A 14474-nucleotide genomic window follows, 5' to 3' on the forward strand; every position below is an offset into this window, starting at 1 on the left:
ACATTCTAACCTCGCAATTTTGGTAATAGAATGGCGTAATTTATAAGATTTACAATTTATAGCAATTGCTGTAAATTGAAAATCTTTTCCATAATCGTTAATAATTATTAACGATTATGAAATAAAAAAATACTGCCTTCGAAGATTGTGAAATAGTAAAAAGAAAATTGTAAACACAAAATATATAGATAATATTAATTAACCAAGCAATCCATCACACGGGAACTTATTATATGCTAAATAAATTATTGATAAAAATCTGTTTTAATGAAGTATGATTACTGTGCCTAGTATTTTTTAGTATCGACAAAATAATATTAATTATTTCAGTATCTGGTAACATTTTTATTTCAATCTATAATTTGTTTAATAACTCTAGTAGATATGGTAATAGTTTCAACTTTGATATCAACTGATTTATGTGAAAAATATATTTATCGACTATATTAGAAATATATATATTTACCAATTTATTTGCCAACAATAAAAAATTGCGAAAACATTACAATGATACTGTAATTTAAATATTGCTCTCTCGACGCGGCGACATTGACTTTTACAACCGTTTGGGGTATTTTTATGTGTCACAAAGGGGAGATGTTTAACAGAATGAAAACACAAGAGAACTGTGTACATGAGGCTTTATGAAAATCGCAGTTATGTTTTATAGTGGACGCGCATTGAATAAGGAACCATAATGTGCCGCCTTCCTTAGACGTATTTTTAATATTTTATTTATTATTTAAAAGGTTAGTGTGTATTGTATTGAGTATATCCGTGCCACTATTTATATAATTGATCGCCTCTATGACGTTGGCATGCGAAAATGAGGTCCGTTATTTGTTTCTTGATTTTATTAATTTAAGAAACAAATTTCTCTAAATTACTCTTAACTATTATATGGCAGTCTATGGAGCGAGGCCTATATCCAGCAGTGGACGAATAATGGTTGAAATGATAATGATTGTATAAGTGTTGACTATAACTGAACATGTGGAGAAAGTGTCTAACTACCTCAAAATATTCATTAGTTGCTTTTTCATAATACAGGACATCCTAAGTTGAAAGTAGTAGGAATTATTATAAATAAAGACATGTAGTATATATTTATATATTGGCATAAAAAAATCACGTAAGTTGACATATTTACTCCTATAACATAACAATGTGGAAATTCACATTGTTATTATTTGTACGTTAACTATATAAAACAATGCGTAAGTATAGAAGTATATATAAACGTAATATCTAGAGATAACATTGGTGAATTTCGTCGTAGCAGAGCCGGAGCACATTTCGCGTCGCGTTGTCGGCGTTTGGCAATTCTTTATTATTCATGAGGCGATCTTGCTCGCAGAGTGTTTTATATGAGCGACGATCGAGTATCAATTTGTACCGAACGGCCCCATATTAGCATTTCCCGTACGGGGCCTACATTGTTTCACAGGGATGTCTACGAAGGGTCGGAAAAGTTTTTGTTACCTAGGAGAAAACTTTTTAAATGGCAAAGGTACGAATACTTTGATCCCTTTGCATTCCTATGTTATGTATACTAAGTATACTCATTCATTACATGCTATTGCTACATCTCAATTTAATTTGTATTCCACCTTTTACCAGAGGGAGACTTTGTACAAAAGTCGATTGCTTGGGTACCTCTGTCCCATTCGTGTTTCAATCGTTAAGCAGTTTTGTTTGCATGGCTGTGTTTCGGTTTAAAGGGTGGAATATGGCGTGAATTTACTGGGTACAGAGGAATAACACCTGAGTCCTCAGGAATGGCGATGCATGAGGGGTATCATGGGCGAAACAATGTACTCTGTTATGCCCACAATACTGCTCATGTCTATAGGCGACGGTTATCACTTTCCATCAGGTGGACCGTCAGCTTGTTTGCCATTCTAAGTTGTATAAAAAAAACCTTTTTGGATATTAAGGACTAACTTTGTAATCTTTCGTATCGGCACAAAAAGTTTATATGGAATTGTTTTATTTGAAATATTTGCAGGAAAGTCTGGATAAACCTAACTGAAACAAAACCTCTGCCAATGAAAATTTTTAGTGAATTTTAGAGGGTAATAAGATAAAAATTTGGTATTAAAACAAAGAAAGAAATCAATGTAATACAATTTCGATTGTTAGAATATTTTGTAACATGATTTTTAATAAAGTTTGCGCTCATATTCCAACTTCTATATTCAATCCATTCCAATCTCCAATCAAGGTTCTTAATACAAATAAATGGACTCAAAACTATACGTAATAATTTAAGTCGCGAATGAAGTGACGCGAATATCTACAAAACGCAAATCCACAAAGCCTGCGGCTTCGTCTGCAGGGAATAGTGGTTACAGTGTCACCGTCTAACCAACACAATACGTTAAGTAGTATGCGCTTATGAGTGTTCATTAAAGATACGATAAAGACGGCGGAGGAGAAGGCTAAATTGGCTGTTCTCACTAGGTACAATAGGAGCGCACCAGTGACAATTTCACAGACTACTTTTTGCTAAACTTTATAATATTTATATATATATATATATATATATATTTCACCGCCACTACCCTTTATATGCTTTCTGTTCTTACCTAATGATTAGCTGGTAGAGAATATCATATGGTATTAAGCTCTCCACATGTATATTAATACTTTATTGCGCAATAAAGAATTAATAAATAAATATACATATTTGAAAAAATTTCTAAATTATAAAAATATTCAACATTGAAAGTTATATTGATGTTCTACGAAACAAAGTGTGGTCCCATTATTTGGCCAATATTAAAGTAATTTTTTTACGCTGGAATAATCACATTCAATTATCAAATTCAATTGGACTACATTTTCTCTTTATGGTATATTAATATACATAAAATAAATATGCAGTTAAATTGAAATACTTGTTTTTCAAGTTAGTGAAAAATAGTGTCGTGAAATGCAAAGCTGTCGTGATTTTCACTTACGAAACGAGCATTCACACCGACGTAGATATACTTATATAGTTTAACTAACAAGGGGCTGTTAATTTAAATTTAGTATCTTAGCTCGCGTAATGAACGGAGATGATTGTTATAATGGGATTGTAGATGCAGTCGACTAGTTGATATTAGCGTCTGTGTAGTGCCGACTTCATTAACTGGGGGCTACGAAATTGAAGTTTTGATATGTACAAACATTGTAAATGTACGGCACTCGTCAAGAACAGATTTAATATTCTATATCTACTAGTAATATAGAGAATCTACTTTTTATTAAATTACACTGACTGAACTCAACTTACCAATACGATAAAATAAAACTAGTGAAATTTCTAAAAGGCTTTCTATATTTAACTTAGAATGGCACCATAGAAAAAGTTAATAATCGTCGCCTATAGACATGAACAATACTGTAGAGATTTTGATATTTTCATGTTTCTATGAATGTTTCTATGTTGTGTATTTTTTTTTAATCGAAAATGTTTAGTTCTTTCTTGTTTCTCTAATTTTATCATTGGTGAGAATAATTTTATATGTAAATAAATTTTAGCTTATTCACTCTAAAATTCTAATAAACGTATCAGTCAGGATTAATTTATCAATAATTCTTTTAACCAAAACATGTTAAAGTTACTTTAAGATTGAATTTTATATATGCAAATGTCTTGTACTACTTTCATTACTAACGTAACCGTGGTTGCCAATCCGTCTGCCAAGTATGGCAACTATTAGCAAAACTCCCGTTATAGGGGAGGCCTAAGTTCAGCAGTGGACAGTTAATGACTGGTGATCTGTAACACAGGTTTATCCTACTTCAGACACCAATTCCTCACAATACATTAACTTATGTAACCTCCAAAAATAAATGTAAAAAAAAAATGACTGGTATAAAAGAAACTTCCACTACTTATAAAGATATGTTCTAAAGTCTAACAATTACCAATATACTTTTAGATGATTGATTTTACTTAGCAACAATCTATTAAAGTCAGGGCCATATAGCATATGATTTCTTAATTAATACAACCACTCGTCTCCCTTACAATAAAGAGAAGCATTCCGAATTACAATCTATAAAAGCAGCCAATGTCTCGCGTCGCATGCAAATTTATGTGACGCAATTTTTAATTACTACGACGTCTGAGCATCTGTCTGGAGGATGGTGGCTGAGCTCATGCTCAAGCCGCCGAGCCACACAGGTGACAACGCCGCGAGGCGTCGGGGAGCGGTTAAGTGCGGCATTTTATGGCTTTTATGCATATTTGATGGCGCCGCCATAATCTCTGCGGCTGAGGGGAGTCTTGCGAGTCGCACCTTCACCTGTATTAGATATGAATTGCTGTTAACATATAGGTATCTATCGATGGACTTAATTCGTGTATATATTATTTTTGTTAATAATATAACTATAAAACAGAATTAGTTATGAATTTGGCATGCACTTACTGTCAAAGAAGTATATAGGCTATTTTTATCTCGATAAAAAAATATTTTTTTAATTATAAAATAATTAATTAAAAAATTGAATTTGAAAATTTATTACTCTTTTTATAAGAGTTCACTTAATGAATCTACAATGACACGATGAACACATATTATTCCCATCGGTTTTACAATTGTCTATCAAATTATGTCGTCGTAAACAGTTTCAATTTGGTTAAATCAAAATATTTAATTAGGAAAGCTTCTTATACATGAAATAAAAACGTTTTCCTTATAAGAAAAGAATATTTTTTTATGCCACTTAGAATGGCAAACAAGCAGACATCTCATCTGATAAGTGATAACCATCACCTAAAGACGTGAACAATATGTGCATAACACAGTATACTATGTCACCCATAACACCATTCATACGTTGTCTTTCCTGAGAACTAAGGTAATATGTCTCTGTACCCTGTAACTTCATTGTATAATATATATAATGTAATAAATGTATATTACAACAAATACTACATTAAACATGCATGCTAACTGTTATATATTTTGCAACACTGTAGTGTATTTGGGACTAAGACAACCAACTAAATTTTTATATCACAACCTTATAGGAGATAAAGAAACCTGAAATATTACATCCATATTTATATATATTCTTTTGTCCCTAATCCCCGTCCATATTAATAAACAAAATACCAAATGAATAATAAACAAATTTGTTATGAAACGTATTCAGTCTGACTAATTTCTCTTCTAAACCAGCTAATCTAAGTTTTGATAAATTGTACAAGTTACAATTATACAAACATGCTGTAACCCAAAATTAATTTGGGACCAGGAAGGTTTAAGTAATCCACCGTTTAAAAGCGAAAGCCGACGAATTGGAAAATAATGACGGACATTAGACGCGTGCTAAGAGGGACGTATCAATTACTACCCTGAGCAAACAGGCATTACGTGCTCAATATTAAAATCAAATTTACGGACCACCCCGTACCATAACCTCGCGTCGGTTTGAGCTATGCTTAATATTGTCCTTTTTTTGTGATTCTAGACAGTTTTAGTTATCTCAAAATATTACAAGGAGTAAATAATTGTCTGTCGTAACGTGACACATGTGATTTTGCATCATAAGTTGTGCCAAAATATGAGAAAAATCTATGTTCAGTAATGGAGGATTAATTAATATTTATAAGTGATTATTCAATAATGTTGTTTAAACATAATGGTTCTTCGTTCTTATTAAAGTTGCCTATTATGTCGTGTGCAAGAACATCTAGCCTTGCAATTTTTCGTGACATATAACCTCTATTGTTGCTGTCAAGTTTTTTGTTATGAAGCTGACTTTGCATCTAATAAATTAATTACATCATATCGTCTAGCTTTTTATTAGATAACTAAGATAAATAATAGCCCAAAACATATGATTATTCAAGAATAATTAAATTTAAATTCACTTGAATTAAAATTCTTTCTTTCGTTCTATACCAAAATACATGGTGACTAGTTAAGCCATTAAAACACCAAGCGGTAACAAACAAAAAAAATTCTCTTTTGCATTTATAGTATTAGTTCATTATATTAATGGTTTTAATAAAGATTGCTTAATAGTTTCACTTTGTATTTCTAACAACTCGTGCAAACAAAAAACCGTCTATATATACAACTTTCTAAATTCAGAACTAAGAAAACCAATAAAATTATAATTTCTAGATAACGTATCATCATAAAACATAAACAAAAACAGAAATTAAGTTCGACCTTCAAGAACACAACTGTGAAAACCGCATCCAATTTTTGCGTTATACTGGATCAGACATACAGATACACGGATAAAATCTCTAAAATTATTGTTTCGTCTTCTATTTTCCTTATTAAAAATCCTCATATTAATTTTTCTTGAATATCTCCCATGTACAGACACAGTCTAGTTACAATTTTATTAGTAAGATATACTCGGTGACTCGTGACAAACCGAATTAAATCATACTTTTATTAATAATTTAAAACCCATAAATGTCCGTCATATCAATATTATCCACACAAAATAAATAGTTTATTGACCAGTGTAACATCAATTAAAATCGCATTTCGTCCTGTAAACACGTAATGTGCTCATTTCCATGAACATACCGTAGTGATACTAAACCACTGCTTACGTAATTACGTTAGGCTTTGTTGCCCTCCCGACTACACTGATTAGCCGCACGACTATTGAAAATAGCTTTAAAACTATAATTATTGTTATTTGATAATCCCTTTCGAACTGTTGTTTTATTTGACCTTCGTAAAATGAAAACGCGACGGATTCTTTGACAACTTTAGTAGTTCAAACTAAAATACAATATTTTAAAACAAAGAAATTAGTAGATTAATTAATTTATTTAATGCTTTCTATAAAGAACAAGTAAACAAAATGTCTTCCTCGTCATACATACAATAAAAACATAATGTTATTGGACATATTCTTAATATTATTTTCTGTATTAGTTTATATTACTTATTAGTCTTTAGACTAAATTGTAAAAGAAAAAAGGTATATTTAAGAACCTTAAATAAAAAAAAACCTGATGCAAGCCATGCTCTTTTTCTATCAGTCTTCTTAATTGAAAATTAAACAACAGAATGTTTTATTTAAAAAAAATTATCAGTAATACCTCCTATTTAAAGCGCTTTAAAAGTGAAATTGTAATACGAGTATAACGTATATTTATTAAATTGAATAAATCTTTTACTGAATTAAATACAATATTATCTTACGAACGTCCATATCACTGGTTATTTGATTAGAATTATTTTGTTTAATTTTGCTACCATTAGTATATGTGTGACTGCCAACACTCGGAGATTAACCAACACTATTACTACCTGAAGTTCCAAACCCTTTCATATTAGCCATCAAGCTCCGACAGTCGAATGGCAGTTGTGGTCAATCTTCGAGTATTGGCAGTCACACTATTACGAGCAGTAACGGAATTAAACAAACTCATACTAGTAGTAACGAAATTAAACAAAATAATTCTAATCAAATAAACAGTTAAATTTATTACTTATTTCCCGTATTATTTATTTCACTAAACATATTTGTTATTACTTTAAAACTTTATGTAGTAAAAATAATAGGTTATTTTAATTGTTGTTTCAGACGCCAGATGATGAGCAGATAACCCATAAACTTTTCCGGCCATCAACTTCAAAAACGTAAGTACAAAGTGAAACTTGTACTCGATATATTAAACATTTTGCTAATTAATCGCTTAAATATAATCACACTTACTTTATTGTTCTATCCACAATCAAAATGTATAATAACATAAAAAAAGTTGGTATATTCAAGAGATTTATAAAAATCACAGCTTTTAACTCTATTCATTTTATACTAATTTAAAATAAATATTTGTTTATTTGTTACATGTTATAACATACTTATGCATATCACAGATAAACCATAAACTACTATTGCTTCGTTCTACCTGAAGAAATCAAACATTGTTCTTAATATACAATGATTTTACCTGAATTTAAATAAAATTTTTGACAGTACAATAACACGGGATACCATTACCTATCTATTAAATATCATAATTGCATGTAGGTATGTGTGCATGAATGAGGTGAAGAGTGATTTAGAATTTATAGGTTGCTATTTTTAATTCTAAAGAGTTTAATAGATTGATGTGTGACTTAGGAAATAACGTAGTAGTTTAAATTTTATGTTTTTATGATTTATTTAATTACTCAGGGAAATTGGCAACAAATTTATTATGTATTTCAAGGTTTTTTTTTTAGTAATTTATTTTAGGTATTTATTTATTTTATGTTTTGACGATTTATTTCTCGTAAAAGAATTCTTTGCTTACTACACACTATTTGAAAAATGGACCCCTGATCCCGCAGTTGTTTAAACTCACTATTATGTTCAATAATAAAGTAGTCAAAGGCATTTGTCGACTGTTACCATTTTTTTATGGATGATAATGAAATGATAACTCCGCCTGCTCTATCAGTATACGCTAGCGTGGCACTAGTGATAGATGATAGGTTAGGATGAACGTAGGTCAGTTGGCCCATCGTAAAGAATTCAGCAAGAAATAACCACATTGGTTTCCAGAGGGGACCACGTGGAGATCGACCTAATAAGGTATATTGCTAGCAATAGAGCTGTTAGAACCCATTACTAACAGTCCTAGAATTGCTACCATTGTCTTGAACGTAACACTTAATATGCTGACATTTGGTCAAGCATTATATCATCATATCAGCCTTTAACTGTCCACTGCTGAACATAAGCCTCCCCTTGGAGGATTCTGCCTGTAGTTACTACGCTTGGTTAGTTACTGCAGCCCATCTCTCGCCCTAATTAATCATATTAGAAACTAATGCGGCAGGTAGCAAGCCTACCAACATTACACAAATTTATTTGATATGTTAACGAAATTGTCCATCTGAAGAATCACAAAATAATTTTAAATCCTTACTAATATCACATTGTAAGTTATGAAAAGCAGATCTTTATACTGTGAAATTTATTTCTTATTTTGTTTTTTTTTTTTATTTTGTTTGTTTGACAATCACTATGAAATTTGAATGAAAACGTAATCTACTTTTTATCCCAGTCTCACGAATAACAACGCCAGTATTAGACATTTTTAATCGTACGACAACAAAGTGTACGTCACAAAAAGTCGTCAAAACACAATCACTGGCAAGTTGAAGCCGAGAGCCCGCGGCGCCAATTACTGCACAACCATAAACCCGCCTACGATTGTCGCGTGCCATATTTATTTATTTATGTAACGTGCATAAATATGTGCCGGGGCGCGCGTGATCCTCGACTCGCGGTAATTATTGCGTGACTTATTGCCGAAGCAAGATAACACGTACGTCGCGACCGGAATACCGAGACCCCCTAAATTCATACTATTACTGCAATTATATGTGAATGTTTAAATACTCAAGGGGAAGGACGGATCAACTTATTGTGGCGATGACATTCAGCGCACCGAGGGTCGTGGTACAGCTTTATCTCCTCGCTTCACTGTTGATCGTGACTCTCCGACAGAAATTTCGATAATTACACTGATTATGAGAACGAATCGTGCTTTACCGGTTTCTGGAGGTGGGTGCTGAATTAGAAAGGCTCCAATAAAATAACATACCTAGCCGAATAGAATTAAATGTATATTTTTGATTTGAAATACTTCAGATTATTTATCCAATATTCTTAATATTATCTTCGTCTTTCATCACCATCATCATCATAAATAAGCCATTAACTGTCCACTGCTGAATATAGGCCTCCCTTAATTCGGGAGTTTTGCCAGTAGTGCGCCTGTGGTGCGGTTGCCAAGCGTGGCAGGCGGATTGACAACCGCAGTTAATTAAGAGAGACACTGGTGTCCATCCTTCGACCATTAAGTTTTCTTAGTCGCCTCTTATGATACCCATGGGAAAAAAGGATGGCCCATTCTATGCCGGGATCACACAGTGTCTTTGTTTTTATTTATTATAAATTAATGAAATATATAGTATAAGTAAAATTAATATAAATAAAATTAACTAAAAGCATTTCTTAATTATATTGCAAAACATATAAATATCAAACTTATATATATAATAGACACCTATATATTTACAATAATATATATTTCAGTAATAATTTATTAATTGGAAAAATTTAGAAACCCCGTAGAACCCTCTACGGGAATAGCTGCGGTTGTGGCCAAAACCGATAGCAGACGATTTTTTTTGAAGTCGGTTGAAAAATAAATTATTTTTACTGAAAAATAATGTAATTTTTTACTAGTGAAATAATTTATAAAATCGATTTAAATATTTTTGAAATTATTTCTGGATTCAGCATCGACATCAGCTCATTAAGAGTTAATTATTTAAAACATACTGAAACAAGTTTCTGTTGGCCTCATTTTATCCATTTTCAAAAAATGTTGAAACATGTGTCTCCTAGCTTTATACCCAAAATCCTGATGTTTTTTAAATTTCTAAAAAAAGGCTAATAAAATATCAACATTCATTCAACTTCTTTAAAGAAAAAAAATAAAAAATATTCTCTTGTTTCTCGTCTACTGTATATATGTTATTTACTGTGTAATTTTTTTATAACTAATAGTTTCAGTCATCGATGTCCGCCAGTATGCCTAGATTACATCTACCTTACATCTCTACACGACTCATTGTAGTAATTCCCCTCTCAAACCTATGTCAAAACTTGAGTGATTTTTATCAGAAAACCCATGTTTGGGCTGAAAACTTTTTAAGTAATTACATAAATATAATGCGCTCAAAACTTAGTTACAGTAACAATGTTCAGTAACACAAAGTAAATGAAGATACTTAACCTTGTTGCGAAGTTTGATCCAATAAAACAAAGTTTCGAACAAACGAATGCATTAAAGTCACCCGCAAACTGATCCAATCGTAATATCGCACTCCCAGACATCGAAAGTTAGTATGCATTGACTTTGAAAAGTTATCCAAAACTAAGTTGGGTTATGTTTATGAAACTATTCGGATGCGGGTGTGTGCCGCCGATACACATGCAAGAACTCGCGCTCAACTCGAGGCATAGTTCGCTAAGTGGAACAGCTGTAAAACAAAGTAGCGAAGGGTCTAGGAACTTAGTGTGTACGTTGGCAACTATTCGCCGAGAGACGGCGCGAGCCGCCCGAACACATGTCCTCCGATAGGTACGCGGTAGGCGCGTCTCGCGTCACACTCACCGGCTCACCGGCTCACCGGCCGCCGCTCCGCTACTTTGACAGTTTAATTCGAGGCCGCGGCCGCCGACCGCCGACCGCCGACCGGCGACGTTTTATAAATAAGTTTAACTAGGTTTTAACTAAAGTATTGTGGCAGGGTGATAACGAAGCAGCGCCTACGCGCGCCCCCCGCAGCGCGCCCCTCCTCGCCCGCCACCAGATAAACTTTTAAAATGACTTTGGAAGCTTTTGAGCTTTTAATCGGTAAAGTTGTACAGACAGACAGTTCGGGCACAATCCTTGAACCGCTTGCGCCGGCGACGGCGGCCGCAAAACTTTGTTTTACAGGACTACTTTTCTTCTTGTTTCAAGGTTGGACTCTTAAAACAAACTCCAGTTCGACGGAGTTCGCGAACTCGGGCGCCAACAATTTACAAATTTCTCTCTTTCATAACAACTAACTGCCGCTCGGCGCGCCGGCGAAAGTTGTCCTGCGTAGATCTTAATCGCATTGTCTGTTGCGCTCGCGGCGCGAACAGCTGATTATGACGACACAGTTTATCGAACTTTTGCTTTAATTCGTTTACAGTTCACTCGGTATCGTTATCTTTGTACCTATATATTGTTCATATGATGAAAGATATGACAATATGAAATATTCATGGTGTGAATAATAAAAGCAACTTTCGCACTGTATGAAAATTGATAGAGAGTCCAGTGACGAGAGACCCCGCAGACAGACAGCAGGCGCCCTCCGACTCGTTTATTCAATTCGCTTAAGTGACATAGATAGCATCGGCTGCGGCCGAAAAAACTCGTCTGCCAAATTTGACGGCGCGCCCCCGGCGACCGGCGGCGACTTCTTTTTTCAGTTCACGCCTCACCTGCCCGGGGCCAGAAGTGGCCTTGCGTAAAATACACCGATTGGCGTTTAATAAACATTTCCCTTTTATGCTGTTGTAAATTCTTAAATGCTCTTTTCTAAATACCTACAGCTCTTCGGCTATTGACAATAACAAGTTAAATAATATAACGTATCTACCTACGCACACTTCCTTTATAACGTCATGAAGTAGCCGTAAACAAGATTGATTTAAGTTTTTGTTTTAAACAAAGAGTGCCGTTATAGGATGGTGATAAAACACATAGCTCCATTATATACGGTAAAGTGATGGTAACATAAGCTAAATGCAGTATCGGGTATTGCGCGTAAATTTTACGTAACTAGAAATAAATAGGTTGCGGGTGTGTGGGGCGGGGCGGCGTGGGCGGCGGCGTGCGCGCGCACCGCCCCCCGCGCGGCCCCGCCAGCCCCGCAGGCCCCGCCAGCCAGCCCTGTCCGCAACCTCCGCGTAGTCCGCGAATCGCGCCCCGCGAGCCACCCGCACCGCGGCGCTCGCTCCACACTCGCCGCCGCGCCTGCATCGCCTCGTCGACAAACTTTTCCGTAGCGCTACGCCGTACTACGACACCGCGATACGTTCGTAGCGCACTAACACAAAGTGCTATCTCTCTGTGCTGTGAAAACCTTTATTTTCAAATTAGTGAGCTCGTGTTCGAAAAAAATTAAACTTTAGTGCGCGATGTGGAGTCACCTCATTTTGTAGCGATGTCGGCCCTAGTCCGACCTGTTTGGTAAGTCGCTCGATATATTTTAAAGGTCAATTCCGATCCCGTCAACTATTTTTTTTTACTCGTAAGAGACGAATAGTTGAACGTGCAATATATAGTGTTTGCGTTTTATTTTAAATACGTACGTTTATTTCAGCGACGAATTTTCAACGTGAAAAAACTGAAGAAGTGTCAAGATAAAAGTTCAAATAAATCGTTTACGCACAAATCCCACGCCCGTAAAACCATTTCACGAAACGCTTTCAAATTGTCTCTTGTTGATATGCGCAATTAAATATACCTACCTAACCATCATGGATGTTTATACAATTTGCGTTTATGGAATGCTAAGTGAATAGGTTGTGTGTATTTGGTATTCTGACAGTTGTTAATAGATTCAATGTTTGGCGTATCTGCAGTAATTTAATCGCTTTCATTAACTGTATTCGCGATTCGGCAAACATCTACAACATTAGTGGAGATAGACCCACATGGGATTCTTAATATTAACACCCATTACTTAATTACCATTTAGTATTTTTTTTTATTTAGCATCTAATAAAAAAATATGTACTTATATATAAATAATAAATATATATATTAGTAATTATTATATAAATAATAACTCTACATATGTTAAACAATATTCATGATTACCAATATAGATATGCTGTTTAAATCCACCATTACATATAAATATGAGTTGCAAAAATCAGTCTATTATAAATTAAATCAATACCACATTAATAGTTAAAATAAAGAACGTTTAATTGCGAATAAGGCGAAATATAAATTTTAACAAATAAATAAAATTTTATACTGTTATTTTATTGTCTCTAATATATTTTAATAAGAAACTAACAGGTAAAAGACTAACGAACGATCAATCGTATTTATTATTAGCAATATATACATCGGGATTACATATATATTTATCTTCGATATTTGTTTATCGAATCTAGTACTAGCGAAGCAACTCCGAAAATAAATAAATGATAAAAAGATTCTACTATATATGAATAAATATTTTATATTCATACCTACTAATCGAAAAATAACGATTTTTCGATTAGTAAGTATTAAAACACTCGAATTAAATTTTATTGAAACTTCAACGTATTTTTTTCCTTTTATAAAATATAATTAGGTACTTATTACGTACTTCAGCAAGTATGTATATACTTAAGCTTAAATTCGTCTACGAACGTAGTAGACGAATATCATAAGAGTATATATGAAAATAAGAATTGTCTATGGAATCAAATTATAGTAACTATAAGAATAATTAGAAAAAAGAAAAAATCCGTACACTACTATTTTATATTAATTCTGCTGACATAAGTGAGCGCGTTTAATTAAACCAAATAATTCTAAACAACTAACCAGTAATATAAATTTCTCCAAAATAACACCTAATTCAATAGAATATAGTTAAAGATGGCACATTTTTGGATACACTAATTATTTGATACGTTAAACTTTAAAATGTACAATAATCTAGATAGTAAAAATAAGTGATACGTAATTTCCGAAGCACAACATAAAATTAACAGTCATAAATCTCACAATTTTTAGGCTAGTTCCAGTATTTCATGCTCCAACTTAAAGAATATTGACGTACTTTAAGTTAATTTAGCTATTTTAAAGATTATCATCTTAACAGAACTATAATAATGGGGAACAACTTAACCAACTGACTTTTCATAATAAAAAAAATATATTGTTA

General features: G+C 33.3%; 1 protein-coding gene across 4 annotated transcripts in view; it reads left to right on the top strand.

Moving 5' to 3' along the window:
* The window catches only part of LOC113517419 (myelin transcription factor 1), a 289625-nt gene that overhangs the window by 238483 nt on the left and 36668 nt on the right, over positions 1-14474 (top strand). For 3 of the 4 annotated variants that reach the window (XM_031912258.2, XM_031912259.2, XM_031912260.2), the window contains exon 5: positions 7564-7619. In XM_031912258.2, the coding sequence (XP_031768118.2) occupies positions 7564-7619 (56 nt within the window). Of the gene's footprint in view, positions 1-7563; positions 7620-12498; positions 12773-14474 lie in introns of those variants that run through there. The other variant, XM_031912261.2, reaches the window with a different exon arrangement.

This window comes from Galleria mellonella, unplaced genomic scaffold (genome assembly GCF_026898425.1).
Source record: "Galleria mellonella isolate WM207_F2 unplaced genomic scaffold, CSIRO_AGI_GalMel_v1 utg223, whole genome shotgun sequence".
NCBI lineage: Eukaryota > Metazoa > Arthropoda > Insecta > Lepidoptera > Pyralidae > Galleria > Galleria mellonella.